The following is a 27,101-nucleotide window of genomic DNA, read 5'->3' on the forward strand; positions in this document are numbered from 1 at the left end:
CGGGCGGAGCTGAGTGTGTAACCGCCGCTCCGAGGTGCGGGGCGGGCCGCGACCCTCCCGGGTGCGGAGCGAAAGTCCGGGCCTGACAAAGCCGGGCGGGGCAAACTTGGCTCGGCCCCGCCCCGAGAGCTGAGCGGGCTTTCCCTGCGGTGGGCGGCGTGCACGCTCTTCCCGGCAGCCGCGCAGGTGAGTGGGCCCGAGGGGTGGGGCCCTCGTGAGGCGGCGGCGGACGGGGAGGGGCCCGCTCCCGCCACCCCCCCTCCGCCCAGGCAGGTGCGCGGTTGGGGAAGGAGAGGCCTTGGGCCCCTCGGCGCGCGCCCGGGCCCGCGGCGCTCGCCACTCACCCCCGCCATAACCTGCGGCCGAGGCCGGACGGAGGCGCAGAGAGAGAGGTGAGGGCGCCGGGGAGCGCGAGGCCTGCGCGTCAGGAGGGCCGCTTAGCCAGCCCGCTTTCATTCAGGGGACACAGGTGCGCGGCGAGGCGCGTCCAGCGGACGCCCTTCCCCGGCGCCGGGATCCTCTGATCCCGATCTGCGCGCGGACTTAGTTCCGGCCGCTTTGGGGCGTCGTCTCGACTGACCGAGATTGGATTTTCTGTCGAACGCGCAGACCGAGCGGTCCCCGGGGTGGGCAGTCCCGGGGAGTAAGAGGGAGACTAGCGGACCGAACGGCGAGCGGCGGGCTCGGGAGCGACCCCAGCGCCCGTGCTCGGTGTCCCTTGTCACTCACGCGTGAGTTAACTTAAAACGCTCGGGCCTTTCCCAGCTCCCAGGAAGCCCAGAAACATCTCGTGAGCCCAGCAGAACTTGAAAGCGATGCTTCAGGTTTTTGTAAAGGCGACAAGTTCGGTTCCCGTGTCACTTTCCTGGGGGGAAACCACGTATCCTCCCCCCGCTCTGGCTTTCAGAGCTGTGTGCGCCTACGGAAGGGAGCCAGAGTCCGGGGCTTGTCCAAAACAAAGACCCTCAGTGCCTGAGCGTGCTGAATCCGAGAAGGCTACCAGGGGCGCCCTGAGAGAGACGCGAGGCGTAGCTAGTAACCGCGACGTCGGCGAATACCGCTGGCCATTCCTTCTAAAATCACGTCTTTTGTTATTCCATGATTCCCCACGTTTATTTTTTGCTTTTTATGTAAAAATTATTTTTATTATGTAAACGTCGATAAGGTGTTCTGATTTAAATGAGTCACTTCACACAGGTGAAGATAAACCCATTTCAGTGAAGCACACGTTTTTACCAGTGTGTTAAATTAAGCATTGGGATATTGACTTATGTAGAACTTGCTGCAGTTATTTCTGCGCTTTTGCTTCGACTTTTCTTAAGAAAATATATTTAGAAACAGCAATAGTACAGGGCATTTCTAGAATTGAAATGTTTTTAGACACAGGGGGCGCCTGCGTGGCTGTGGATTAAGGCTCTGCCTTCAGAGCCCAAGGTCCTGGGACTGAGGGAACCTGCTTCCGCCTCTCCTCCTGCTTTCGGCTCCCCCTACGTGTACGCTGGCTCTCTCTGTCTCTGTCAAGTAAATTTAAAGTCTTTTAAAAAGTAAAATCAATGTTTTTAGACACAGATGAGATAAATGACAGAGACAAAAATAACTGCTAATTGCTGTCATTTATATCCTACTTTGCCCTGGGCACCATGCTGGAACTAGCAGTTAATTCTCTAAATTGGGATACCCCACTAGAAAACCCAGAAATTTAGAACTCTCTACATTTTCACCCATTCCGTGGATGACTAGTCTATGGTGGTACTTATCCTTCTGTGTGTACACTGCCTACTGCTCCTCTCCACCTGGATTTCTAATGGGTATCTAAAACTCTTCAGGCTGCATATCCCCAGGGCTTTCTCCAGTTTGGAGGGGTGGAGAAATGTTGCATATGAAACTATCCGATGTCTGAGATTTGCTTCAAAGTAATCTGTTGGCAGGAGAGATAGACGATACAGGATCGGTCATCAATGGATAATTATTGAAGTTGGTTGATGGGTATACATAGGGTTCATGATACTATTCTTTTCACTTTTTATTATGTTTGAAATTTTCTATAATAAAAAAATTTTAATTCCTTGTGTTAAAAAACCTGACTTCTTTCTATCTCCATTGCTACCACCATGATCCATTGGATTCAGTCAGTGGCATCTTAGCCAATCTCCCTGTTTTCTTCCTTGTCACCTGGAGTGTACTCTCGACTTGGTATCCAGAGTGATCCTATTAAAACATGTCAGATCTTGTTACTGCTCTACTCAGAATGTTTCATGCGCTTCTCCTCTCACTCCTGGTAAAAACCAAAATCCTTTCCCCTGGTTCTCAAGGCCCTAATGATTCAGATGGACTTAATTCTGCTGCTTACCCTCTCACTCACTCTTGCGGCCACCTTTGCCTCCATGACTTAATAGTTCTTGAACTTGCCAGGCACTCCTGCCTCAAGGCTTTTGCACTAGCTGTTCCATCCACCTGGACCGCTTCCCCTGATAACCTGTCTGGCTTCCTCCTCTCCCCTCCTTCATTTCTGTGTTCAGATGATATATTCTCTATGAAGGCTTCTCAGGTCATTCCATGTAAAATTGTAACACCCTGTGGCAGAGAGCTCCTTATCACCTTTCTTAACTTTGTTCCTTAGCACTCAGTGTATTTCATTTTCCTAATCTGTCATCTGTCATCCCCCCATTGAGACTTAAGTTCCATGAACTCAGAGATTTCAGTTGTTGGTTTTGTTTTTTTTTTTAAGATTTTATTTATTTATTTGACAGACAGAGATCACAAGTAGGTAGGGAGGCAGACAGGGAGAGGAAGCAGGCTCCCTGCTGAGCAGAGAGCCTGATTCGGGGCTCAGCTCGGGGACCTGAGCCAAAGGCAGAGGCTTTAACCCACTGAGCCACCCAGGCGCCCCTCAGTTGTTGTTGGTTTTTTTTTTTTCACTAATACACTTTTTAGCATACCTGGTGCATAGCAGATGTTTGGTAAATATTTGTTGAATGGATAGGTCTCCATTTTACAAAATGAAATAAAGCAAAGCCTTAGGAGGGTACCTGTGTGGCTCGGTTGATTAAGCATCCCGCTCAGGTCATGATCTCAGGGTCATGAGCTCGAGCCCCTCATCAGACTCGCACTGGGCATGGAGTCTGCTTAAGATTCTCTCTCTCCTACTCTCTTTCTCTCTCAATTTAAAAGCAAAACAAAACAAAACACCCAAAGCCTAAGGAACTTCTAAATGGTTCAACACTACAGAGGTGGGGTTCTCCATTTAAATTCTGAGAGCTTCATAGTGCCAAGTATAGTACTGTATGTCCAGTTAGTTTTCAGTAAATACTTGCTTATAAACAATGAGAGGGAGAAATTCATTGTCCTTAAACCTAGTAGTTATATTAGCGAATAGTATCCTTTTTTGTGTGTACATGTAGGTCACTGATTTCGTGAAGGAAGTCAACAGGTTTAGTAAAAGTGCTTTTTGTCTGCTTTATTTTTTAGGTGGATAAAACCTCTGAGATACTGTTTGAGTGTTGCTATGGCAACAGCAAATCACCTTTAGGTGGCCCCTCTGGAAAGAGTGCTACACGTGATACACATGGTTGCTCTGTGTTGTACTTCTGGGGAATCAACCTTCAGTGATTTTTTTTTCCCTCTGAGAATTCAGTTTTTAAAACTGAGTATCAATAATTAATATTTTAGAGTGGAAGAAGCAATTTCCCCTAAACTAACTTCCCTGATTCGAGAAAGAAAGGGGCTTTTCAGTCCCTGTATTTAATAGAGCTGCTTCTCCCAGGCCATTCCAAAGGAGATTTGAGGTAATGAATGAAGAGTATTTGCTGACACATCAAACTTCGGTATGCCCAAACTACTAAATATTTTGATTTAGGCATTTGAGAAAAGAGTTCTGCTTGGGATCTGTTGGTATCCTGTATTATTAAAATTTAGCTTTTATATGGTTTCTACACTTTGTTGTTTAAAGGGCTCATAGGTAAGTTAGACTTAGAAATATTTTAAATTGAGAACTAAGATTTTAATTTTGATTGCCCTTAAAATCATATAGAATGATGATGTTACCCCTGACTAATATGTTGTATATTTTTAAAATATATCTATTATCCTTTTTACATATCATGATAATTAGACATGATCATATTGGTTTCCTAAATATGATCATCTGCCATTAAGTAAATAAAATCAGGATCAGTGAAGGAATAAATAGCTAGGCATAAGTGATAATTTTAACTTCTTGGCCACAGGTATAAAGTCACAAATGTTGTCCAATGATGGAAGGTTCAGGAATCGGGACAGACATTATGATGAAGTCCCAAGAGATAGGGACTCACCCTATCACGACGGCACCATAGGAACCCTCCAGACTCTTCGTGACAGTGAGCTGGCTGTGAGCGCTGATCCCTTGCCACCACCCCCTCTCCCGTTACAGCCACCATTCGGCCCCGACTTCTACTCAAGTGACACAGAGGAACCGGCCATAGCCCCAGATCTCAAACCCGTAAGGCGCTTTGTCCCTGAGTCCTGGAAGAACTTCTTCAGAGGGAAGAAAAAGGACCTAGGATGGGATAAGCCAGTGTCTGACATCAGATACATCTCGGATGGAGTGCTGTGTTCACCTCCAGCCTCTCCAGCAAGACCAAACCACCGCTCACCCCTCAACTCCTGCAAAGATCCTTGCGGAGGGTCAGAAGGAACCTTTAATTCCCAGAAAGAGGCTGAGGCCATGTTTCACCACGATCCCTACAGTTCCCTCGGCCGACACACACAGACAGCCCAAACGTACAGTGAGAAGGTGGAAGAGTATAACCTGAGGTATTCCTACATGAAGTCGTGGGCAGGCCTGCTGCGAATTCTCGGTGTAGTGGAGCTGCTTTTGGGAGCTGGCGTCTTTGCTTGTGTCACAGCTTACATTTACAAGGACAGCGAGTGGTATAACCTGTTTGGATATTCACAGCCCTATGGCATGGGAGGCATTGGTGGCCTGGGCAGCACATATGGGGGATATTATTACAGTGGCCCCAAAACCCCTTTTGTACTCGTGGTCGCTGGATTAGCTTGGGTCACCACCGTTATTATTCTAGTTCTTGGCATGTCCATGTATTATCGGACCATTCTTTTGGATTCTAATTGGTGGCCTCTAACTGAATTTGGAATTAACGTTGCCTTGTTTATTTTGTATATGGCTGCAGCCATAGTCTATGTGAATGATACCAACCGAGGTGGACTCTGCTACTATCCGTTATTTAATACTCCGATGAATGCGGTGTTCTGCCGCGTGGAAGGAGGGCAGATAGCAGCGATGATCTTCCTGTTTGTTACCATGATCGTTTATCTCATTAGTGCTTTGGTTTGCCTAAAGTTGTGGAGGCACGAGGCAGCTCGGAGACACAGGGAGTGGATGGAACATCAGGAGGTAAGGAATTTCACCATCCTTCATTCATTTTTCAATTTTTTTTTTTGGTTATTTTCTTGCTAAATATGTACAGTTGTCAAAACAAGGATTTTATAAAAGCCATTTTTGTTTTTTAAATGATCCAAAATTCGAAAGTCCTGGCTCAGTATCCGACCTGCTTTTGGTGAGATAACCCACTGTGGCGTGTCACTGATGTGTAACATTGCGAGTGGGCATCCGATGGGGGAACACGGTATATGGTTTGTCAGCTGTGCTATGCCTGTGATGCTTACTGGGAAAATTTCTGTAACAAAGAATAATACCGTTTTCAGTACAATGACTGTCTGGTCATTAAAGCAAATTTGAGAACAGGGTTGATTCTTTAGTGTGGTAAAGTTCAATAAAAAAACAAAACTTTTAGGTGTTAGGTGGAAAGTGCTCATTTATAAGTTATGATGAGTGGCACTTTCCTCCAGTGACTTAAATAAAGTCATGTAAGAATACAGTGAACCACATTTGGTTTTTTTTTAAGTATTGAGAGGCTGAGTTGTAATGAACATACTCTGAAAACTTGCCCAGGCATTTTGATGTTTCATTCTTATTTTGGGATATAAGTGATTTGAGTGTTCCCAAATTAGAATGGGAGCCTGGCACTTGTTTTTATTTCCAGGATTTAACTAATTAAACAGAAGAAGGAGGAGAAGGAGGACTAATAATAATAATGATAATGATGCCTGGAGGATAAGATTATATAAAAGCCATATTTAAAATTATTTTATTTGAACAGTAGCAAAAATATTAGAGTGTGTTCCTTTAGCTTCATTATACCCTGAAATGAGCTAATGTTTTGTTTTCTTTTAAGGAGAAGTGTGCAGTAGAATTACCTATGCTACCAACAATGTCTTATTAATTTTTTCTTAATTTTGAGTCACCTTATTATGCATTTTTCTTTTCCCACTTTTTTCTTAAGATTTTTTATTTAAAAAAAAAGATTTTTTATTTATTTGAGAGAGAGAATGAGATAGAGAACATGAACATGGGGAGGGTAGAGAGAGAAGTAGACTCTGTGCTGAGCAGGAAGCCTGATGCGAGACTTGATCCCAAGTCCCTGGGATCATGACCTGAGTAGAAGGCAGATGTTTAACTGACTGATCCACCCAGGTGCCCTCTTTTCCCACTTTTCAAAGATTTCCTAGATACTATATAATTGCAAATACTATATATATGGGCAAATCTAGGTTAAAATGAAATCCTGCCCGGGACGCCTGGGTGGCTTGGTTGGGCAGCTGCCTTCGGCTCAGGTCATAATCCCGGCGTCCTGGGATCGGTCCCGCATCGGGCTCCTTGCTCCGCGAGGAGCCTGCTTCTCCCTCTGACTCTGCCTGCCACTCTGCCTGCCTGTGCTCGCTCTTGCTCTCTCTCTCTCTCTCTGACAAATAAATAAATAAAATCTTAAAAATAAATAAATAAATAAAAATAAAATAAAATAAAATAAAATCCTGCCCTTATTTACTCAGTAACCTGTTTATTTACTCACCTGTACATTTTGTGTTTAATCTTTTGTACAATCTTACATATAACAACAAAAAACTGCATTAATTTTGTAACAGCTACCTCATGTGTTATATGAAGAACCTCAACATGTTTCATTGTGATCCATACTCTCTCATCACAAAATATATTAATCTTATTAGAACTCCACATAGATTCAAGTTATTTCTAAAAATTTATCTCAGCACATTAAGCATATTTCTTAAATTTACATCAGTGTATACAAAATAATTTCAAATTTTAATCAGTGTGAAGTGTGGATAGTGAAACACACTTCTTCATGATTTTATGTAAGTCTAATAACAGCAAACTTATTTTTTTTTTAAGTATTTTATTTTTGACTTGACAGAGTGAGAGAGAGAGAGCGCACAAACAGGGAGAGCAACAGGCAGAGGGAGAAGGAGAAGCAGGCTCCCTGCCAAGGAAGGGGCTCAATGTGGGCCTTGATCCCAGGACCCTGGGATCATGACCTGAGCTGAAGGCAGATGCTAAATGTATTGAGGCACCCTGGCGCCCGTCAACAGACTTCTTAACATCATTTCAAAATTCTACATGAGTGTGACTATAATTATCAACATAAAACATTCATTTCTGTCTCCTTTCTCAAAACTTGTTTCCATAAGACTTTTTTTTTCCTTTTTTGGGGGAGAGAGAGCAAGCAAGAGAGAGCACAAGCAGGGAGGATAGGGGGAAGCAGGCTTCCTGTGAACAAGGAGCTTGATGTGGTGCTGGATCCCAGGACCCTGGGATTGTGATCTGAGCCAAAGGCAGACATTTAACTGACTGAGCCACCCAGGTGCCCCCTGTAAGACTTTTTATGTTGGTTGATTAGACTTGAATTAGCTCTCATGTAGGAGGTTGCGCCACTTTGTTGCTGTAACTTTTTTTTTTTTTTTTTTAAAGATTTCATTTACTTATTTGACAGAGAGAGACACAGCATGAGAGGGAACACAAGCAGGGGGAATGGGAGAGGGAGAAGCAGGCTTTCCGCTGAGCAGGGAGCCCGATGTGGGGCCAATCCCAGGACCCTGGGATCATGACCTGAGCCGAAGGCAGAGGCTTTACGACTGAGCCACCCAGGTGTCCCAGTTGCTGTAACTTCTTAAGAGTTAGCGGCTTTAATGGCCTGTGGGTTTTTTCTACTAATTTTATACCTATAACAGTTTAAATTATTTAATTGCAGAGGGTAGTGGAAGCCAAGAATAAATTAAAACTTCTAGGTAATTCAATGCAATTTACCTAATAGTCTGTATTAGGTCTGTACCTCTGTGTGTTCCTGACAGACAGGGAGTTACAGTTAACCCACCTCCTCTGCTTCTTCGCTAGCCCATCCAAAGTCACCCAGATGAGCAGGGAACATCTGTCAAGTAGAGAATCCAAGTCTGTGAAATTGAGATTGGGCTATAAATACAAATGGATGAAAATATTTACAAAGTAGACTCACACCTCACTGAAAAATCATTTTCACTCTTTTTTATTCTAGATAAGTGAGCCATCATTGCCATCCAAAAGGAAAATGGTAAGAATAAAGTTCACATTGTATATTATGTCTAGCTTGTTAAATGTTTTCTATCTTACCTGTTACCTACAGAGTAGATCATCTGTCTGTGAAAGTGTATCTATTACATTGAGTTCCTAACTGAATATCTAGTTCAACTTTCAGCTTTTTTCTCATAATGAAAGGATCAAATTAGATGTGCACATGGTGTATGTTGGCAAAACTGTAAGGGCTATCATTTTTTTAGCTTCTTTTCATTTTGTTAAGATTAAGCAAGTGAACAGCCATTTCTTCTTATGTTTAAAATTAAATTACAAATGAAATTAAATTTAATTTTAAAAATTAAGTTAAAATTTTTTAAGCCCAGGGGATTCTCTCAAACTTTCTTTAGTCTTTTCAAAGTTCTTTTCTTTTCTTTTTTTTTTTTTAATTTTATTTTATTTTATTTTATTTATTTGACAGAGAGAGAACACAGTAGGCAGAAAGCAGGCAGAGAGGGAGGGGAAGCAGGCTCCCTGCTGAGCAGAGAGCCTGATGTGGGGCTTGATCCCAGGACTCTGAGATCATGACCTACTGAAGGCAGAGGCTTAACCCACTGAGCCACCCAGGTGCCCCCCAAAGTTCTTTTCAAAGTTCTTTGCTGTTCTTTTTCTCACCTTGCTTTTGGATGCTAAATTTTGTTGTGGCAAGAAGAAAATTCCTATTCCAGAATTGACTAATATCATGGCAGTAGTCAAGATATTTACCTTTCCATGCCTTCATTTGTTCCTCTGTAAAGTTGGAATAATAATTGATTCCTAAAAAAAAAAAAAATAAAATTTTTTTGACTCTTAAAAAAAAAAATTGATTCCTACCTCACATTTGCCGAGAGAATTAAATGAAATACTGTTATTATATTTAATAGCATATATGTAAAAACAATATATTTTAATAATCATAATTTTATCTCATTTTAAAGTCCTTTTTGTAAAGATATTGAGCATTATTTCTAAGCAAGAAGTTGGAATCCAGCCTTTGGATTTCCCTTCTTTGTAAAGGGAGTGTAGTACTTGGTTCAAAACTAAATGTCTTCTCTCAATGTTTTCTCTCATACCTCATGCCTCAGCTTCCCAGCTCGCCCACTTGGAAGGAACCATTGTTATCAGTGCCTTGTGTTTCCTTTTAGACATGTGTTTATATTATCTGTATATGAAATGTATACACACACACACACACACTTTACTCCCCCTTTCACACAAATGCTGGCATACCATACCCACTGTTATGCCCCTTATTTTCTTCTCTTAACAATACATTTCTAAGACATTTCCTTATTAGTACATAAAGAACTTCTGCATTCTCTTTTTATAACTGTATAGTACTGCATTGTATGGATGCTCTTGTTTATTTTGACTGCCTGGTTGCCCAATGGTAGTTTTACCAAGTTCCACTCCCAGAAGCACTATAGTCTTCCTCACACCTTGACCAACACAGTGTTAGGAAAATTGTTGACATCTGTCAACTTGATAGGTGAAAAATGGTGTCTAAGGTAGTTATAATTTGCATTTGTCTTTTAAGGAGTGAGACTGACCATTTTTCACATGTTATGTTTGCTTTTTCTTCCCTGTTTACTCTTCGTATCCTGTCTTTTTTCTTTTTTTTTTAATTTTTTAAAAAGATTTTATTTATTTATTTGCAGATAAATAGGCAGACAGTAGGCAGAGAGGCAGGCAGAGAGGGAGGGGAAGCAGACTCCCCACTGAGCAGAGAGCCTGATGCGGGGCTCAATCCCAGGACCCTGAGATGGTGACCTGAGCGAAAGGCAGGGGCTTAACCCACTGAGCCACCCAGGCACCCCTCTCCCCCTTCTACTTTTTAATTGAGTTGCTAATTTATACAAATCCTTTAAGTGCATGCATTTTGAAAATACCTTTTATAGGTTTTTCTAAACATTATTCTCTTTAACACAAATATAATATGAAAATGTTCTGTTCGCAGTAAAGTAAGGGATTTCTGAAGTGGACAAATGACACTTTGTCCAAGGGATTGTGATTAATACATCAGTGTTATCATTCATTCATTGAACAAACATGTCCCAATTAGATTGTAGGCTAGTGATAGGGATACTACAAGGTACATCATCTCCATTTCCCAGGAGCTTACAAATCTTGTGAAAAAAAAAAAAAAAAAAAAAACCCACAGTGTTAGTAAAGTATGTATATATGTGAAAGAGTGAGCAAGAACCCTAAAACTGAAGTTGCTTAAAGATTTGTTTCTTGGGCACCTGGGTGGCTCAGTGGGTTAAACCTCTGCCTTCAGCTCAGATCATGGTCTCAGGGTGTTGGGTCCAGCCCGACATCAGGTTCTCTGCTCAGCAGGGAGCCTGCTTCCCCCTCTCTCTCTGCCTGCCTCTCTGCCTACTTGTGACCTCTCTCTCTCTCTCTCTCTCTGTCAAATAAATAAATAAAATCTTAAAAAAAAAAAAAAAAAGATTTGTTTCTCAAAAAAAGGAGAGATTGGAGTTCTCTGCTATCTTCTGGGGAAATCAGATTATGGATGATAATGTTTCAAATTCAGCATTGTTATTGGTCAAAACAATTGGGATCTGTAATTAGCCACAGATTTTAGTGGGTCAGTTGCCTTAAATTACTTCTGACATGTATGTAAAGTCATCTGAATTGCATTCTGCCATTGCGTCTTACCAGGATCCATAAATCTTTAGTAATCATGAGATACTTGAGCAGCCCTGACTAACCAGGCATGGGATAAATGAGGCTGGGATCGGTTGGTCTACGGAATATTGAAGAGTTCCTCTTGCAGCGTGGACCTGAGTGCTATAAACCTATGCACTTGAAACATTCTTCATAGAGTTAGTCACACACACGACTCTGTGCCTGTGGCTTTTAATTTGCTTTTATTGTACTTTGTTTTCACTTTCTAACTTTAGCTAACTTTCACTTCCTAACTTCCTAGCTTTAAATATTTTATTATTGCTTTCAGGATGTGTATTTCAGTTAGACTTCTTAACTCAGTGGTACAGTCACAGTAAGCGAAATGGATGCTCACTTTTAAACTGTTACATAGATAGATGAATAGCTAGGTAGATAGTAGTTACCTTTAGGAGGGCCACTGCCTAACTTTGGGAAGACAAGGAGAGAGGGAGACTTACTTTTCATTATATACCCTATTGGATGTTTGAATTATATGTCATGTATATACATATTACCTATTCAAAAATGTTTAAGTTTTTAACAAATTAAATAAATACTTCAAATAAAATTGACATAAGCAATGTAGAGCTAATGCTTAAATAATTAATAACACTGGCCCTTTGTCTGAGATTTAAGAGCAGCTTCCCTAACTTACCCTATGGCCTGCCTTCCAGTGTTAGTGACCTTGACCAAAGGAAGAGAGCACTCTTCCCAGTTGGGAGTCATGAGAGTGGTTTGGCCTAATTATTGCCAATACTCTTATTCCAGATTGCCAGCACTGCTTTAACTCTTCTGTAAATCCTGCTCCCTCAGAGGGACTGACAGGGAGACTCATGAACCCTACCCTGGCCAGGAATGACCATCATGGCTGCATCACAGCCTGGTGAGAGTCCTAAAATCATGCTCACTGCATGGAAAATATCAACTTTAAAAGACTTTAGTGTAGAAGATAGATCAGGGTTACACAGCTGTTTTATAATGGAAAAGGGGTCTAAAATCTTCTATATAAGGAAATTCACAGGGCATCTGGGTGGCTCAGTGGGTTAAAGCCTCTGCCTTTCGCTCAGGTCATGATCTCAGGGTCCTAGGATGGAGCTCAGAGTCTGGCTCTCTGCTCAGCGGGGACCTTGCTTCCCTTCCTCTCTCTTTGCCTGCCTCTGACTACTTGTGATCTCTGTCTGTCAGATAAATAAATAAAATCTTAAAAAAAAAAAAAAAAAGTTGGCAGTCATGGGAACAGGTGATAGCATACTCTGATATCAGGGGTAGCAATTCAGAGTGCTAGCATTAGGAAGTATGTTTCTGATCATCCTCAGGGACTTAAGAATCTGTTTGCTTGTGGGGGTTAACAGTGATGTACATTTTGCAGATGCTGATTGTTCAGTCCATGAGACCGGACTGTCTCATGGGGCTGCAATGTGGCAATGATGTGGCAATGGTAGTCATTCTTTGCCATGGTGGAATTTATGGGCTTCCTCACCACTCCCTTTGAGGTAATGGGATTTTCCAATTGTTTAAGCGCAGAGTAGAGTCAACCTGAAAGGCCTGGCTGAATTGGGGAAGTTGCCCCGAATGCAATGAGGGTGGTCAGCATGATTGTTTGGTGAGAATATGGCTGAAGTGGACTGGACAGGTAGGACAGGATTAGGGAGCTCTGCCAGCAAGTGCTAGGGTACCCCTTTCAGGCTGCCCTAGAAGGCTGGTACTGGGCATGTCCGGGGTCTGTTGTAGGTTCCCGGCTCCCGAGAGGTCCTGGAATAGTCAGGAATAATTTTAGTGGAGTTAGAACCCCCATTCATAGGGCTCCTTTGAAAATCCTACCAATCCCTTTAACTTAAACTTTCAAGATATGGGAGCCGAATGCAGAGGGCACCGTTTCACAGGGCTCTTTCTCTGGGAAGTGAATCACAGTGGATCCACGTTCAGGTATATTCTAGAGGCAGACCTCTGGGAGGGAATCCTGTGACTCAGCTGGGTAATTTCTATTAGACTTACCTACTAGAAACCTTTAGGAAAGGTTGGATCTCCAATTTCTCATTGATTTTTCACTTGCTTCTTTCCCAGTTCTTGGTAGGGAAGAATTGGCAGGCTACCACAGGAGAGGCAGTGTAGTATGATGAAGACAAAATAAAGCTTGGAATCAGGCAAATCTGAATTTTATTACTACTAGCTCTGTGATTCTGAAGAAGTTACTTACCCTCTCTGAACGTAAGTTTCCTGTCCCTTGTTTGCAATCATATACTACCCTGTAACTTTTTATTTTGTATTTTAACAAATATACTTTTTGAAAAGCAAAATCATTTTTAAAAAGAAATATACAGACATAAAGTAAGATCAGACAGAGACAGAAACAAATTCTAATAAATCCCTAAGTGCTGGACAGGTTTTTTTCCAAGCTAGAAAAGTCAGAATCTAACCTGAACATTGAAGGTGGTAGTGTGGGTTTGGGATCACGGCCTCTGCATCAGTGCATGGTGTGCTCAGAGAGAGAGACTTAGTATTTGGACAAGTGCACGCTTTTTTTTTTTTTTAAGATTTTATTTATTAATTTGACAGAGAAAGACAGTGAGAGAGGGAACGCAAGTAGGGGGAGTGGGAGAGGGAGAAGCAGGCCTCCCGCTGAGCAAGAAGACTGATGTGGAGCTTGATCCCAGAACCCAGGGATCATGACCTGAGCCGAAGGCAAATGCTTAACTGACTGAGCCACCCAGGTGCCCTGCACACTATTTCTAACTTGGTAGCATATTAAGTCCATTTTTGTCTAAAGCATTTTTTTTTAATTGAAGTTAGTTGACACACAATGTTACATTAGTTTCAGGTGTACAATGTAGTGATTCAACCTCTCTATACACCTATGCTGTGCTCACCACAGTGTAGCTGCCATATGTCATCAAACAACAGTCACATTGACTGTATTCCTTATGCTGTGCCTTTCATCGCCTTGAATAAGTTAACTGGAAAGGGACCTCCCCCTCACCTTCACCCATTATGCCTACCCCCACCCTCCTCATCAGTGCATGTTTTAATTTGAAAAGCTTAGTAATTGTAACCATAGCATTACTTACCCCATTGTTTAATTACTTTATTTTGCCTCACAATAAAGCTTTTCTGTTATTTGCTGACAGAGACTCAGTTTTTTTAGAAGCAAAGAAAGGTCCTATGAAACCTGGGGCCCTGTGTTTGTAGTCAGGAATACTGAGATTGGTGTGTCCCAGGGCTAGAGCCAAACACAGCCTTCTAATAAGAGGCTAATGAGGTTTTGATTATTTGTCTTCCGTGTACTTTCAGATTCTTTTTTCCTCAGTAAGGTTTTCTGAATTGATGTTCAGTGAGGTTCAGTGAACTTCACCCAAATACAGTGAATACATTTAGGGGTGCCTGGGGGGCTTAGTGGATTAAAGCCTCTGCCTTCAGCTCAGGTCAGGATCTCAGGGTCCTGGGATCCAGCCCTGTGTTGAGCTCTCTGCTCAGCAGAGAGCCTGCTTCTCTTCCTCTCTCTGCCTGCCTCTCTGCCTACTTGTGATCTCTGTCTGTTAAATGGATAAATAAAATCTTTAAAAAATAATAATTTAAAGCAGATGAAGTAGTCTGAAAATATTCTGACTTCTTAAAGCTTCCTTTTTAAATAAAAAGTGAATCTTTGAATTAGGGATGCGCAAGTAAGGAAAATGAATACTTCCTGCTTGAAAAACTTAACTTAGGGGAAAAAATTCTACCTGGGCAGAATTTATGATTTTGACCCGGAAATCTGAGCTTGACACCTGCGGCTGCTGCTAAGCTCTGAAGGGTCAGCGTTATCCATAGCAGCTCCATCAGCCAGGTCCCCCTCAGACAGCAGTGTGACAAATGGGTTGTTAACTATTTAGAAGCTAAAGAGGGAGACCATGAAATAGAGATCCATTTATTTAAGCAAAAAAAGTTTCACCTCATTTTATTTTTTAAAGATTTTATTTGTTTATTTGAGAGAGAAAGAATACAAGCGAGGGTATGGGGTGTGGGAGAGGGAGGAAGAGAGAACTAGGCTCCCCACTGAGTCCCCTGATGGGGACTCAGTCCCAGAACTTCAGGATCATGACCTGAGCTGAAGGCAGACGCTTAGCTGACTGAGCCATCCAGGGGTCCCTGTTCTCTTTTTAATACTGTCATTCATTATCAAGATCAAACAGGTAAGAATTCATTCATTTGAAGAAATGGCTTCTTAAAAAGTGGAGAAAAAGGAGAATAAATACTAACCTCAGAAAGTGTACCCTGAAATACTCCTGCTTAGTCTCCTTTCCTTGGGAGTTTCCTGCTCCTTACTTGGATCCTTGCTGTTTGGGACCCAGTGGCCAGCATGTCTCCTACACCAAGGCCGTCTGGTTCCACTTCCAGCCTTCTCCTGGATGCTGTGGGCAGCCCTTCTCTGCACAACCCTCCCCCAGGGTTGGTTAGCTACCTCACCCTCCAATGCGCCAATGCGTGGTCTGTGCTCTTTGGGGAGTTAAAAGCTGGTGATTTTTAGGATGAGGTAATCTTAAGCCACACCTCAGACACCGCCTCAGAGATAGGGAAACAAAAGAATTTTTTTTTTTTTTTAAAGATTTTATTTATGTATTTATTTGACAGAGAGAAATCACAAGTAGATGGAGAGGCAGGCAGAGAGAGACAGAGGGAAGCAGGCTCCCCGCTGAGCAGAGAGCCCGATGCGGGACTCGATCCCAGCACCCCGAGATCATGACCTGAGCCGAAGGCAGCGGCTTAAACCATTGAGCCACCCAGGCGCCCGGGAACAAAAGGATTTTAAAGCTCTGCCTGGCAAGAGAAAGAGCAAAGTTGTAAAATGTGTTGTAGTTGGAGCGCCTGGGTGGCTCAGTGGGTTAAGCCTCTGCCTTCAGCTCAGGTCATGGTCCCAGGGTCTCATGGTCCTGGGAACAAGCCCCGCATGGGGCTCTCTGCTCAGCAGGGAGCATGCTTCCCCATCTCTCTGCCTGCCTCTTGGCCTACTTGTGATCTCTCTCTCTCTACCCAATAAATAAACAAAATCTTTTTTTTTTAAATGTGTTGTAGTTTGTTTTCAGCCAAGTGGGAGCCCTCCCGAGCTGCTCTCAGTTTAGTTCAGGAAGTTTAATTCAACAAGTGTATGCCAAAGTCCCAGGGGCCCAGTGGAGGGGGGCTGACTGCTGTAATGAGAAATCAGCCATTTCTAGGGAGCTACCAGAATTGCAGGGCACTTTAGGATTGAATGGTATGCATTTAAGTATACCATTTAAAGCATCAATAAGCTGAAAAGTTCTATTGTTGTTTTTTTGTTTGTTTTTTGAGAGACAGAGCAGGAGCAGGGGAGGGGCAGAGGCAAAGGGAGAAGCAGACTCCCCACTGAGCAGGGAGCCCAACTGAGGACTCAATTCCAGGACCCCGAAATCACAGCCTGAACCAAAGGCAGACCCTCAACTGACTGAGCCCCTCAGATGCCCCTGTTTGTTTTAAGTAGGCTCCATGCCCTTCGTGGACCCCAAGCCAGGGCTTGAACTCATAACCCTGAGATGAAGACCTGAGCTGTGTGATCAGGAATCAGACGTTTAACAGACTGAGCCATCTAGGTGCCCCCCCAAAAGTTCAGGGTTTTAATTGTGGTTTTTCCACTTCCAAGCTCTGATGCCCTAGAAAATTTACTTCACCTCTCTGAACCTTGCTGGTTCCCGTGTAAAATGGAAACCCCTCTCCTGGCATCCACCTACCTCACCACTGTGGTCCATGTTGTGGGCCCTGCCCCCTGGGGCCATGCAACGGTCTTTCCCTAAATCTGCATGTCTGTGTGAGCCTGCCCATTCCAGAGTGGGTTTCCCTGGACATTGACACCCCTGCTTCCTTACATCATACGTCAGAGCTACTTCCTCTCCAGGTTATTTTATCTTCTGCTACTTCTCCTCTTTTGAATGTCCCATTTTTTGCTAAAGACTTCTGAGATCTTTCCAGTTGAGAAACCAGGGTGACTTAAAACAAGGAGCCACAGGTTCAGAACTCATGGATAGCTGAAAGGCCTTTACTACCACCTTTCCTCTGGATTTGCTTGCTTTCCTTTTCAGGCAGTGAAAACAATGTAACTCATCTCCCTTTCCAAACTAAGTGTTGGCTACTTGTGGCTGATTCATCTCAAGTTCCCCAGGACATTTTTTCTCTTTCTATTTAAGTACCCTTATTCCATATTTCCCCCCGAATTTCCTATTTTGAACTACATTTTGTATTCTTTTTGAAAGATTTTATTTATTTATTTGTTTGTTTGTTTGTTTGTTTGTTTGAGAGGGAGAATGAGAGAGAGATCACAAGCTGGGGAAGGGGTAGAAGAAGAAGCAGGCTCTCTACTAAGCAGGGAGCCCAGTGTGGGACTTGATTCCATGACCTGAGCTGAAGGCAGAGGCTTAACCCACTGAGCCACCCAGACGCCCTGCAGTTTGTATTGTTTTATAGTTGGGGTATACAACCTAAATAAAGTACTTAAGACCCTACATTTAGTATTTCATCATCCACATTTAATATACACACAATGGTTTTACCTGTCATTCACTCCTGTACCTCAGTGTGGTTCCCCTTAGCTATTACAAAGACATTCAGATGATTTTGTGACTATAAAACATGCAGTTCTCAAGTGAAATGTTAATTGCTGCTTCTACTTTTCTTCCCTCTGTTTCTCCCCACCATTTTCTTCTAACATAAATTCATGTGTTTTTTTTTTTCCTCTTCCTCCACTTCCATTTACAAATAAATCCTCTTTTTCTCCCATACTGTAGTGTGATATGGCCACTGGTGGTGACAGACAGAGAGACCAAGAAGTTAATGTCAAAGAATTGAGACCAACAAAAATGAAACCCGAACTTCTGAGTGGGCACATCCCTGCAGGCCACATCCCTAAACCTATTGTGATGCCTGACTATGTCGCGTGAGTGTCTGTTTAAATTCTTCTTCAAGGCAGAAATGGAGAGATCCCATTTGTCTCCAAGGTCATGCTCTTTGCTTTACAACATTTATATTTAAACAATTGTTTGTTCCTAGAGAGGTAGGATATTGAATTGAAGATACGGCATGGTCAGTGAGGAATAAGCTAGGCTGATTTTCCGTTCAGCCTGTTTTCAATGAAAAAGTCACAGCGTTGGTTAATTTTTTCCATCAGAAAATACCCTGTGATTCAGACGGAAGATGAACGAGAACGCTACAAAGCTGTGTTCCAAGACCAGTTTTCAGAGTACAAAGAGCTCTCTGCAGAAGTCCAGGCCGTCTTGAGGAAGTTCGACGAGCTGGATGCAGTGATGAGCAGATTGCCTCGTTGTTCAGAAAACCAACAGGTCAGTGCCTGCAGCTGCCTAGGAAGGGCCCTGAGGAAGGAAAGGTAAAATCTGGCCTTCACGTGAATGTGGGGCAGCCATAATCACCATGTGCATCTGCTGTCTATGTCTCAGAAAGTTATTTGAGGTCTTCAAGGGCACTAGTCAGGATTATAATTCACATTATATAGTTTCATATCTTCTGCTCTTAGTTATTAAACAGTTATAAAACAATCATTTTGTTTTCTTAGGCAAAAAATAAATTTTCCTAAAATATATACTGAATCCATCAGGGTCCTAAAGGAGACTGATGGCACACTCAAACTGAGACAATTCGAAAAAGATTTATTCACAAAGGTGTGGGCAGGGTGTAGGGGAGCAACCAGGGTTAATGCATTCTCCAGATTGTCCAGGGGTAAGTGACAGCCAAGCCGTGAGCACCCCAGATCCAAAGAGCACAGTGCGTAACAACAGAGTAGATCTGAGCCACTGGGCACACACATCCACACATTATACGGATAACTGTGATCATGACAGTGGGAGCTAGGGAAGAGTCACAGCAGTCACCAGGGACTCAGTCACTTTCCGTAAGGTTCTAGAGTTTGGGTGGGAGTTGGGGAGGGTGTCGCATTTTAATATTTCTGAAATCAGGATGCCGTGATAATCTGTAGCACTTTTTATCAGATGTACATTTTTTATTGAGACACAATTCACATGCCATAAAATTCATCCTTTTAGACTGAACAATTCACAGGGTTTTAGTACATTCGCAAAGTTGTATAACCATTAGTACCCCGTAATTCCAGAACATTGTCATCACTCCAGCAAGAAACCCCATACCCATCAGTACATATTCCCCATCCCTGCCCCTCTCCCACTGACAAGTAATAATGTACTTTCTCTATAGAGTTCCTTATTTTGAACATTTTTATAAATGGAATGATGTAATATGTGGCCTTTTGCATCTGGCTTTTCATAACACTTTTAAGGTTCATTTATATTGTAGTAAGATTCAGTATTTCATTCCTATCTGTGATATTTATTGTATGTACCACATTTTCTTTATCAACTTATCACCTGATGAACATTTCAGTTTTTTTCCACTTTTTGTCTGTTATGAGTAATGCTCTGAACATTTATCTGTAATATCCTAACTTTTTAAAAGACTGTGTATTAGTCTAAGATATTATTTGTATAATTCAAAAATTTTTATAAAGATTTTTATTTCTTTGTTTGGCACGCAGAGAGAACATAAGCAAGGGGAATGGCAGGCAGAGGGAGAGGGAGAAAGAGGGTTTCCACTGAGCAAGGAGCCTGTTGCGGGGCTCAGGAGCCTGGGATCATGAGCTGAGCCGAAGGCAGATGCTTAACTGACTGAGCCACCCAGGTGCCCCTATAATTCAAATTTTTAAAACTCACAGCATTTTTAACAAATGTCAAGCAAGTTAATGTATATATATAACTAACACATATTTTATATATGTGTTTTCTGCTCCTGTGATCCGTAAGGACTAGGCATCTTTGTTTTGACCACAGACTATTAAGTGTACATTTAAATCAGTTATAATTATGACCTCTCTAAGCCATAATGTCCAGCGTAGTAACTTTTCCCACTCCTGGAGCAAAGGAATGGTGTTTTCTAGGAGGTGCCAGTACCAGGAAGCAGGAAAAATCCCGCAAATATTGCAGGTCAAGGATCACTTGGTACCATTTGAAAGACAAACAGGGTTCAGAGGTCCAAGAAGGATGCCCAAATTTATAGGCCCTCAAAGGAGTGCAGGAAGGATTGAGCAGGCCCCTGGAGACTGTGTCGGCACAGCCTGGGAAGAGCAAGCTGGCTGACAGACAGGATGCTGAGCAGTCTAGTGTTGTCATCTTTGAACCTGGACTCAGTGGGCTCTGGTTTATGGCTTTGTGTGAATGGGCAAGAGCTCTGCCAATTGAGTCTGCACCTGATGGATGGGAAGGACCTGATTATAGTAGGGACTGAGACTGGGTCCTCCCGTGATATTTCTGTACAGTATTAACAGTAGTTGTTTTCTGTGGTTTGTACAGAGCATGGTAAGTAAGTAGCCAAATGACAAGGCCACTGTTAGTCTCCATGTCTCCTCAAGTCCCTATCTAAAGTAGAAATATTAGTTGTATCACAAAAGTTAACTTCTCATCCGCCACAGGCTGAGCTTTGCCATTGCCTGGAGTCAGAGGGAAGGCCTTTTGGTTTCCTGACAGGTCCCCAGGGTGGTGTTCAAAAGCCCAGCGGTCTGGTTTGGAGCGATAGGTTTTCTCACGGACCTGCTTGTGTGCCCTTGAAAAATAAATTACATGACTTTTCTATGCCTATAAAATAAGAATATTGCTCAAAATAATCTGATCCTCACTTTCTAAAGTTCTGTTTGTCTTTTTTTTTTTTTTTTTAAGATTTTATTTATTTATTTAACAGAGAGAGAGATCACAAGTAGGCAGAGAGGCAGGCAGAGAGAGAGGGGGAAGCAGGCTCCCCGCAGAGCAGAGAGCCCTCCGGGCTCCATCCCAGGACCCTGGGATCATGACCTGAGCCAAAGGCAGAGGCTTAACCCACTGAGCCACCCAGGTGTCCCTAAAGTTCCATTTTTCTGACAGCCTCTAGGATAGGTTTTGCCATTCATTTTTTTTTTTTTAAGATTTTATTTATTTATTTGACAGAGAGAGATCACAAGTAGGCAGAGAGGCAGGCAGAGAGAGAAGGGGAAGCAGGTTCCCTGCTGAGCAGAGAGCCCAATGCGGAACTCGATCCCAGGACCCTGAGATCCTGACCTGAGCCGAAGGCAGAGGTTTAACCCTCTGAGCCACCCAGGCGCCCTAGGTTTTGCCATTCTTATCTCAGCCTGCATCACCCTCACCACACCGCTGGCCCCAGCAGCTAGTTTCTTCCCAGGCCAGGCCCTCTTCAGAGAGGTGACAACTAAATTAGCCAGTCACCTCTATGCTGGCAAACAATCAAAGCACAAATGACACTCCTGCAAAAGGCACGAAAGAATTAGAATAGGTCGCAAAAAGAATGTGGGTGGGTGATGAGAAATGTTCTCAGGGAGAGCTTTTTAGAACTACAAATATTTTTTTTCCTGTTTTACTTATTGGATTTATGGTATCTGACAACTCTAAAGCACAGGTTTTACATGGATCAATTGCTCTAGTAACCTGTTCCTCTTGGATAGACTGTTCAGTCCATTAACAAATTTCGTATTTGTTATAAATACATTTTTAGTTAGAAGGAACCTTACTTAGTTATTTTTGAAAGTCAAATAGTCTCAGCCTCTTAATCCCAGTGTGTAATGTGGTTATTACATACTAAGCACTTTACCAGGGTCATTTCAAATATGTGAACCTTCTCCGAAACTTGGGGTTGCCAGGAAGGTAACAGAGTCCTGGGACCAACTGGTTGCCCAGGCTACACAGCTGCTGTGTGGTGGCCCTGGGACTCAGTGCTGGTTTCATGCGGGCGGGGCCTTCCTCTTTTGTTCACCCCTAGACTCCAATGTGTGTGGCAGGCAGGAAGCCTTCTAACCTTTGTCCAGTGAATCGAATTTTAGTGTGTGAATACTTTCATTATAGTCTTAGATAAAAATAATTTTCTGTTCAAATTCCCAGTGTACTTAGATATTCTTAAGATATGATTTGAGTAAATGCAGGTGTTTTAATTCAAGTGTACAATATATTATTTTTAGGAACGTGAGAGAATTTCAAGAATCCATGAAGAGTTTAAGAAAAAAAAGAATGTGAGTAAACCCATTTTTTTCTTCAGAGTATATTCGTATGCATGTACAGTGGTGACAGCTGACAGACCTTAGATTCTTTCAGCTAAAGTAGTTCTCTTTAAATATTTCTTCAGATGCTACTTACTAGAGAACAGGAGTGGCTCCTGAATGCCTTTTCTTCTCCTCTCTGTCGTGAGCGCATTCTGTTACAACCTGGTTTTTAGCAACCTATAGAAAGGAGCACCAATATAGGACTTCTCACTGACATTTCCTTCAAAAAAAAAGTCATTTTCTATTTTTCATTCCATCCTTAATTGCACAGTAGAGGCTGGAGAGAGCTTCTGTTAATCTTTTCTGTACTTACTTATTTGCTCTTTAATATATTTTAAACTATTGAAGTTAAAGTTGTTCTCAGCTTTCTGTATTTCCCACTCAGTTTTGCTATGAAATGGAAAGTATTCTAAAAAATAAAATCATCTTTAAAAATGTAAGGAGCCGCTATTCTTCTTAGGAAGATTTTAAAATCTGTTGCAAGAAATCTGCTATGAAGGGTCATTTTCTAGGTGATAATACGTTTCTGTGTTCTTCTCTGAGGAAACTAGAAATGAAAATATTGGTTGTGTTTCCTTTGCAGGATCCCACATTTCTGGAAAAAAAAGAACGCTGTGATTATCTGAAAAATAAACTTTCTCATATAAAGCAAAGAATTCAAGAATATGATAAAGTAATGAACTGGAATGTGCAAGGTTATTCTTAAACCTTATTTGAAACCACTTTTTTAATGTTAAACTTAATATTTATTTACTGTTTTTTCCATGCTAGTCTGTGATAGAGAAACATGTGCTTTCTGCATCAGCTTCTTGTTGGTTTAGCTGGTCTGCCATGCTATGATAGTATGACTTCACTTCAGACATTTCAAAACAAGTCCAGATTTACCAAGGACCTTTACTCAGAATGGAAGAAATGCTGTGTCCATCTGTGTACAGTTTATATTTAACCTGTTAGAGGTAAAAGTTGTTTAGAGGTCTTATCCTCACAGTGTGATGAGCACACAGAGCATCATTCTGGGGCCGTTTTCTCCTTTTTAACTCAGGCCAGCTCCTGGGGTTTCTCTCGGACATGTTTGTCTTCCGAGCCAAGGCATCCTGCCTTCTCTTGGAAGGGCCTTGAATCCAGGATCAACATTTCCAAGTCTTGGGATCTCAGGCAAGTTTCCATATCTCTCTGTGCCTATTTTCTCATCTGCAAAAATGGAGCTAATGGTAGTGCCTACCTTGTAGGGTTGTTGTGAGGCTGAAGTAAGTAATGTTTGTAAAGCTCTTAAAAGAGACTGCGGCACATTACACACAGTCCATTAGCACATGCAGTCCATAGAAGTGATTGTGACGTGAACACACTGCCAAGGGAAGGTTCTTACTGAGCACGCTCAACCAGTTAACCAGAAGGCCCACCTGTCTCATGGGTTTCTTTTTTTGTCATTAATAACTCTTACCACATGTAGCCTTAAGCAGGTGCTTCCCTGTGGTTCTGTGGCCACTGGGGTCCACCGCACCCTTCCTATCATGAATCGCTATCACTGTGCACAGAGGTCCACCTCCCCACAGCCCAGCCCGATGCCAGGATTGTGTGACCCCCGTTGCCTCTTCTGCCCTGTTGGCTAAGGCCCCATGACCCTACATTTGTTTAGAATCTCCTTTCGATTTATTGTGATGCTTCATCTTCCCAAACACTCTCTCGGCTGTGGGGCTTTGTCCATGAGAAGTAGTTTTGGTAGTATGAACAATGGACTACCTAAACAAATGTTTTTAAGAAGTCATTGCTCCTGGATCCTATTCAGCAGCATCTGTCCTGTGGCAAGTTTCCTGGGTGCAGAAGTACACACAGCTGCCATTCAAACAAGTAATGTTCAGACAATTTTCTAAAGCAATGAAACCAAAGAAAAGCATGTGGAAAAGCAGAGCCTTCAAAAGCGTTGGATATTGGGGGTAGAGCTCAGGGGTAGAGCATTTGACTGCAAAAGCGTTGGATATTGAATGGACTTCCTTGTTTTTCTTTATCTTTGAAATCTTACTTAGTGTTTATTGGTACTATTTTAATACCGTGGCTCCCAGAGTATGCTTACTCTGAGATACCCTGTGTGTCTCAAGAGGTGACACCTAGGGAAATGTGAGATCCCTTTCAAAGCCCCCCCCTTTAACTGGAACAGCCTCACTTTCTGTTTTATATGTTAGGGTCCCATCTTAATATTTTGCTTAAGAAGCACACCGGTGCTTTAAAAAAGGGAAAAAAAATACCAAACCATGAACAATACGATTTTGATGGATCGTAAGGAGTTAGATTCATAGTGAAATAAGGTGTTAAAATGTTTAACTTTGTGAAACTTAATTTTACTATAATTGTAAATGTTAATCTTTGAAAACCAGTGTTGTAACACTAACTTTTAAAATTTCTCATGTCAGTACCTAGGCTTATTAAAATTTCAACTACTTGTTTTTTCTGTGTGCCCTTCCTTGTTTGTTTTTTTAGCATTCCTGTGTTGACTGGGCATGTTCTTGAAAATATTTTCCATTATCAGAAAACAAACTGGAAAGTCATTGAAAACCTGTAGGTCATGATGTTCAGGTGACAGTTTCCTCCTCCCCCATTATTTGCAAAAATTCAAAGCCAAGGCCACTGTGTACCACAAGCTGAGTGGCTTACAACAACAGAAATCTATTGTCTCACGGTTCTGCAGGCGGATGTCAAGATGTCAGCAGGGCCATGCTCTCCGAAACCAGTAGGGAAATCCTTCTTAGCTTTTGGTGGTTTGCTGGCAATCTTTGACGTTCCTTGGCTTGTGTGTTTATCACCCCAATCCTCACCCCAGTCCTCTGCCTTCACACTGCCTTCTCCTTGTGTCTTAGGCTTCATTTGGCTCTCTTCTTCTCAGGACACCAGTCATATTGGATTATGGACCCACCCTCTCATCTGTGACCTTATCTTAACTAATTACCCCTGCAAAGACTCAGTTTCCAAATAACATCACATTCTTGGTGTACCAGAGGTTAGAACTTTTTTTCCAGGGGGAGGAATACTATTCAACCTTTGCTATTACCTGTAGCAAAGTTGTGAAATCTGGAAGCAAAGATATTTCCCTGTACATTTTCCTTTTTCCAGATGACTTTAACATGTATCCTAATTTGAAACTTAATAGGAGAATATGTCAGTATATCTAAAACTTAGAAGAAAGTACATATTCTTAAGTCATGCATTTGCCAGTTCTGTGCCAAATGCTTTTGTCGGCCAGATACTGTTCTAGCATGGAGGACCCAGTAGTTGGTAAAGCCAAGAACCTGGGGCTATTGTCTAAGGGGATATCTGAGTGAGAAGGCCTGGGCTTGGTGACGAAGTACATGTTTCTGTTATGCGCATCTCTAGAAATGGTTTGTGTACTGAGCCTAATCTTGGGATGCACCAGTGTTCAAAAGATAGGCAATATAGGAAAAATCTGTAATTTTTTTCTGATTCTCATCTTTTAAAAAAAGAAAACTATTACAGAAAAAAATTTTTTAAGATTTTTTTTTTAAGATTTTATTTATTTATTTGACAGATGAGATCACAAGTAGGCAGAGAGGCAGGCGGAGAGAGAGGAGGAAACAGGCTCGATCCCAGAACCCTGATATCACAACCTGAGCTGAAGGCAGAGGCTTTAACCTATGAGCCACCCAGGCGCCCCTTTTTTAAAGATTTTTATTTATTTATTTGACAGACAGAAATCACAAGCAGGTAGCAGGCAGAGAGAGAGGAGGAAGCAGGCTCCCTGCTGAGCAGAGAGCCAGATGCGGGACTCTATCCGAGGACCCTGGGAGCATGACCTGAGCTGAAGGCAGAGGCTTTAACCCACTGAGCCACCCAGGCACTGCAGAAAAAATTTTTAAGTAAAAACAACTAGTTAAGTATAAAAGCTTAGAAAATAAAAGTCCCAACACTATTGGGATGTCTGGCTGGCTCATTCAGTAGAGCATGTGACTCTTCATCTTGGGATTGTGAGTTCAAGCCCCACGTTGGGGACAGAGTACTTTAAAAATAAGTAAATAAAAGTCCCACTGATATCAATCCCATGCCCTGGCAGTATATACTGTTTGGAACATATCCTTCCAGTCTTTATGATACATATAATCATTTTTAAATTGTTTAATACCTTAAGTGTGTGTGTTTTTTTAAAAGATTTTATTTATTTATTTGACAGACAGAGATCACAAGTAAGCAGAGAGGCAGGCAGAGAGAGAGAGAGGAGGAAGCAGGCTTCCTGCTGAGCAGAGAGACTGACGTGGGGCTCGATCCCAGGACCCTGGGATCATGACCTGAGCCGAAGGCAGAGGCTTTAACCCACTGAACCACCCAGGTGCCCCCTTAAGTGTGTTTTTAAAGAAGAGTAACTGAGAGGCCACACCAGCCTTTAAAGAGCAACTCTCCTATACTAGAGAAACTGGGAGCAGTCAGAAGGTAGGAGAGTTCGTGCAGCCCAGCAGACGGAGAAGGTGGACTTTTGAGCTCACTACAACCCAGACTCCATTACTTCCTGTGTGATCTTGACCGTTGAACCTCTGTAAGCATCAGCCTCTTTATCTGTGACATGATGATACCATTATTACCTGATGAAACTGTTGTACAAATTAAAACAGGGGCAGGGGGATCACCTGAGTGGCTCAGTTCCTTGAGTGTCTGCCTTCAGCTCAGGTCATGACCCCATGGTCCTGGGAATGAGCCCCACATCAGGTTCCTTACTCAGTGGGGAGCCTGCTTCTCCCTCTCCCTCTGCTTGCCTCTCTACCTGCTTATGCTCTCTCTCTGTCAAATAAAGAAATAAAGTCGGGGCGCCTGGGTGGCTCAGTGGGTTAAGCCGCTGCCTTCGGCTCAGGTCATGATCTCAGGGTCCTGGGATCGAGCCCCACATCGGGCTCTCTGCTCAGCAGG

General features: G+C 42.5%; 1 protein-coding gene across 5 annotated transcripts; it reads left to right on the top strand.

Moving 5' to 3' along the window:
- The first annotated feature begins 90 nt into the window (after window positions 1-90).
- MARVELD2 (MARVEL domain containing 2) lies at window positions 91-24,637 on the top strand. Of its 5 annotated transcripts, none has more exons than XM_059418022.1 (8): window positions 125-186; window positions 3,469-3,824; window positions 4,227-5,395; window positions 8,409-8,444; window positions 17,881-18,029; window positions 18,261-18,432; window positions 22,116-22,166; window positions 22,780-24,637. In XM_059418022.1, the coding sequence occupies exons 3-8, from the start codon at window positions 4,241-4,243 to the stop codon at window positions 22,900-22,902; spliced, it is 1,686 nt and encodes a 561-aa protein (XP_059274005.1). In that variant the 5' UTR covers window positions 125-186; window positions 3,469-3,824; window positions 4,227-4,240; the 3' UTR covers window positions 22,903-24,637. The 5 variants fall into 5 exon arrangements, with proteins under 5 accessions (XP_059274003.1, XP_059274005.1, XP_059274001.1 ...); XM_059418018.1 differs by lacking the exon at window positions 125-186 and adding an exon at window positions 206-392; XM_059418021.1 differs by lacking the exon at window positions 125-186 and adding an exon at window positions 206-392 and having other exon boundaries at window positions 3,469-3,785.
- Window positions 24,638-27,101: the final 2,464 nt, after the last annotated feature.

The sequence above is a fragment of the Mustela nigripes genome, chromosome 12 (assembly GCF_022355385.1).
Source record: "Mustela nigripes isolate SB6536 chromosome 12, MUSNIG.SB6536, whole genome shotgun sequence".
Classification (NCBI taxonomy): Eukaryota; Metazoa; Chordata; class Mammalia; order Carnivora; family Mustelidae; genus Mustela; species Mustela nigripes.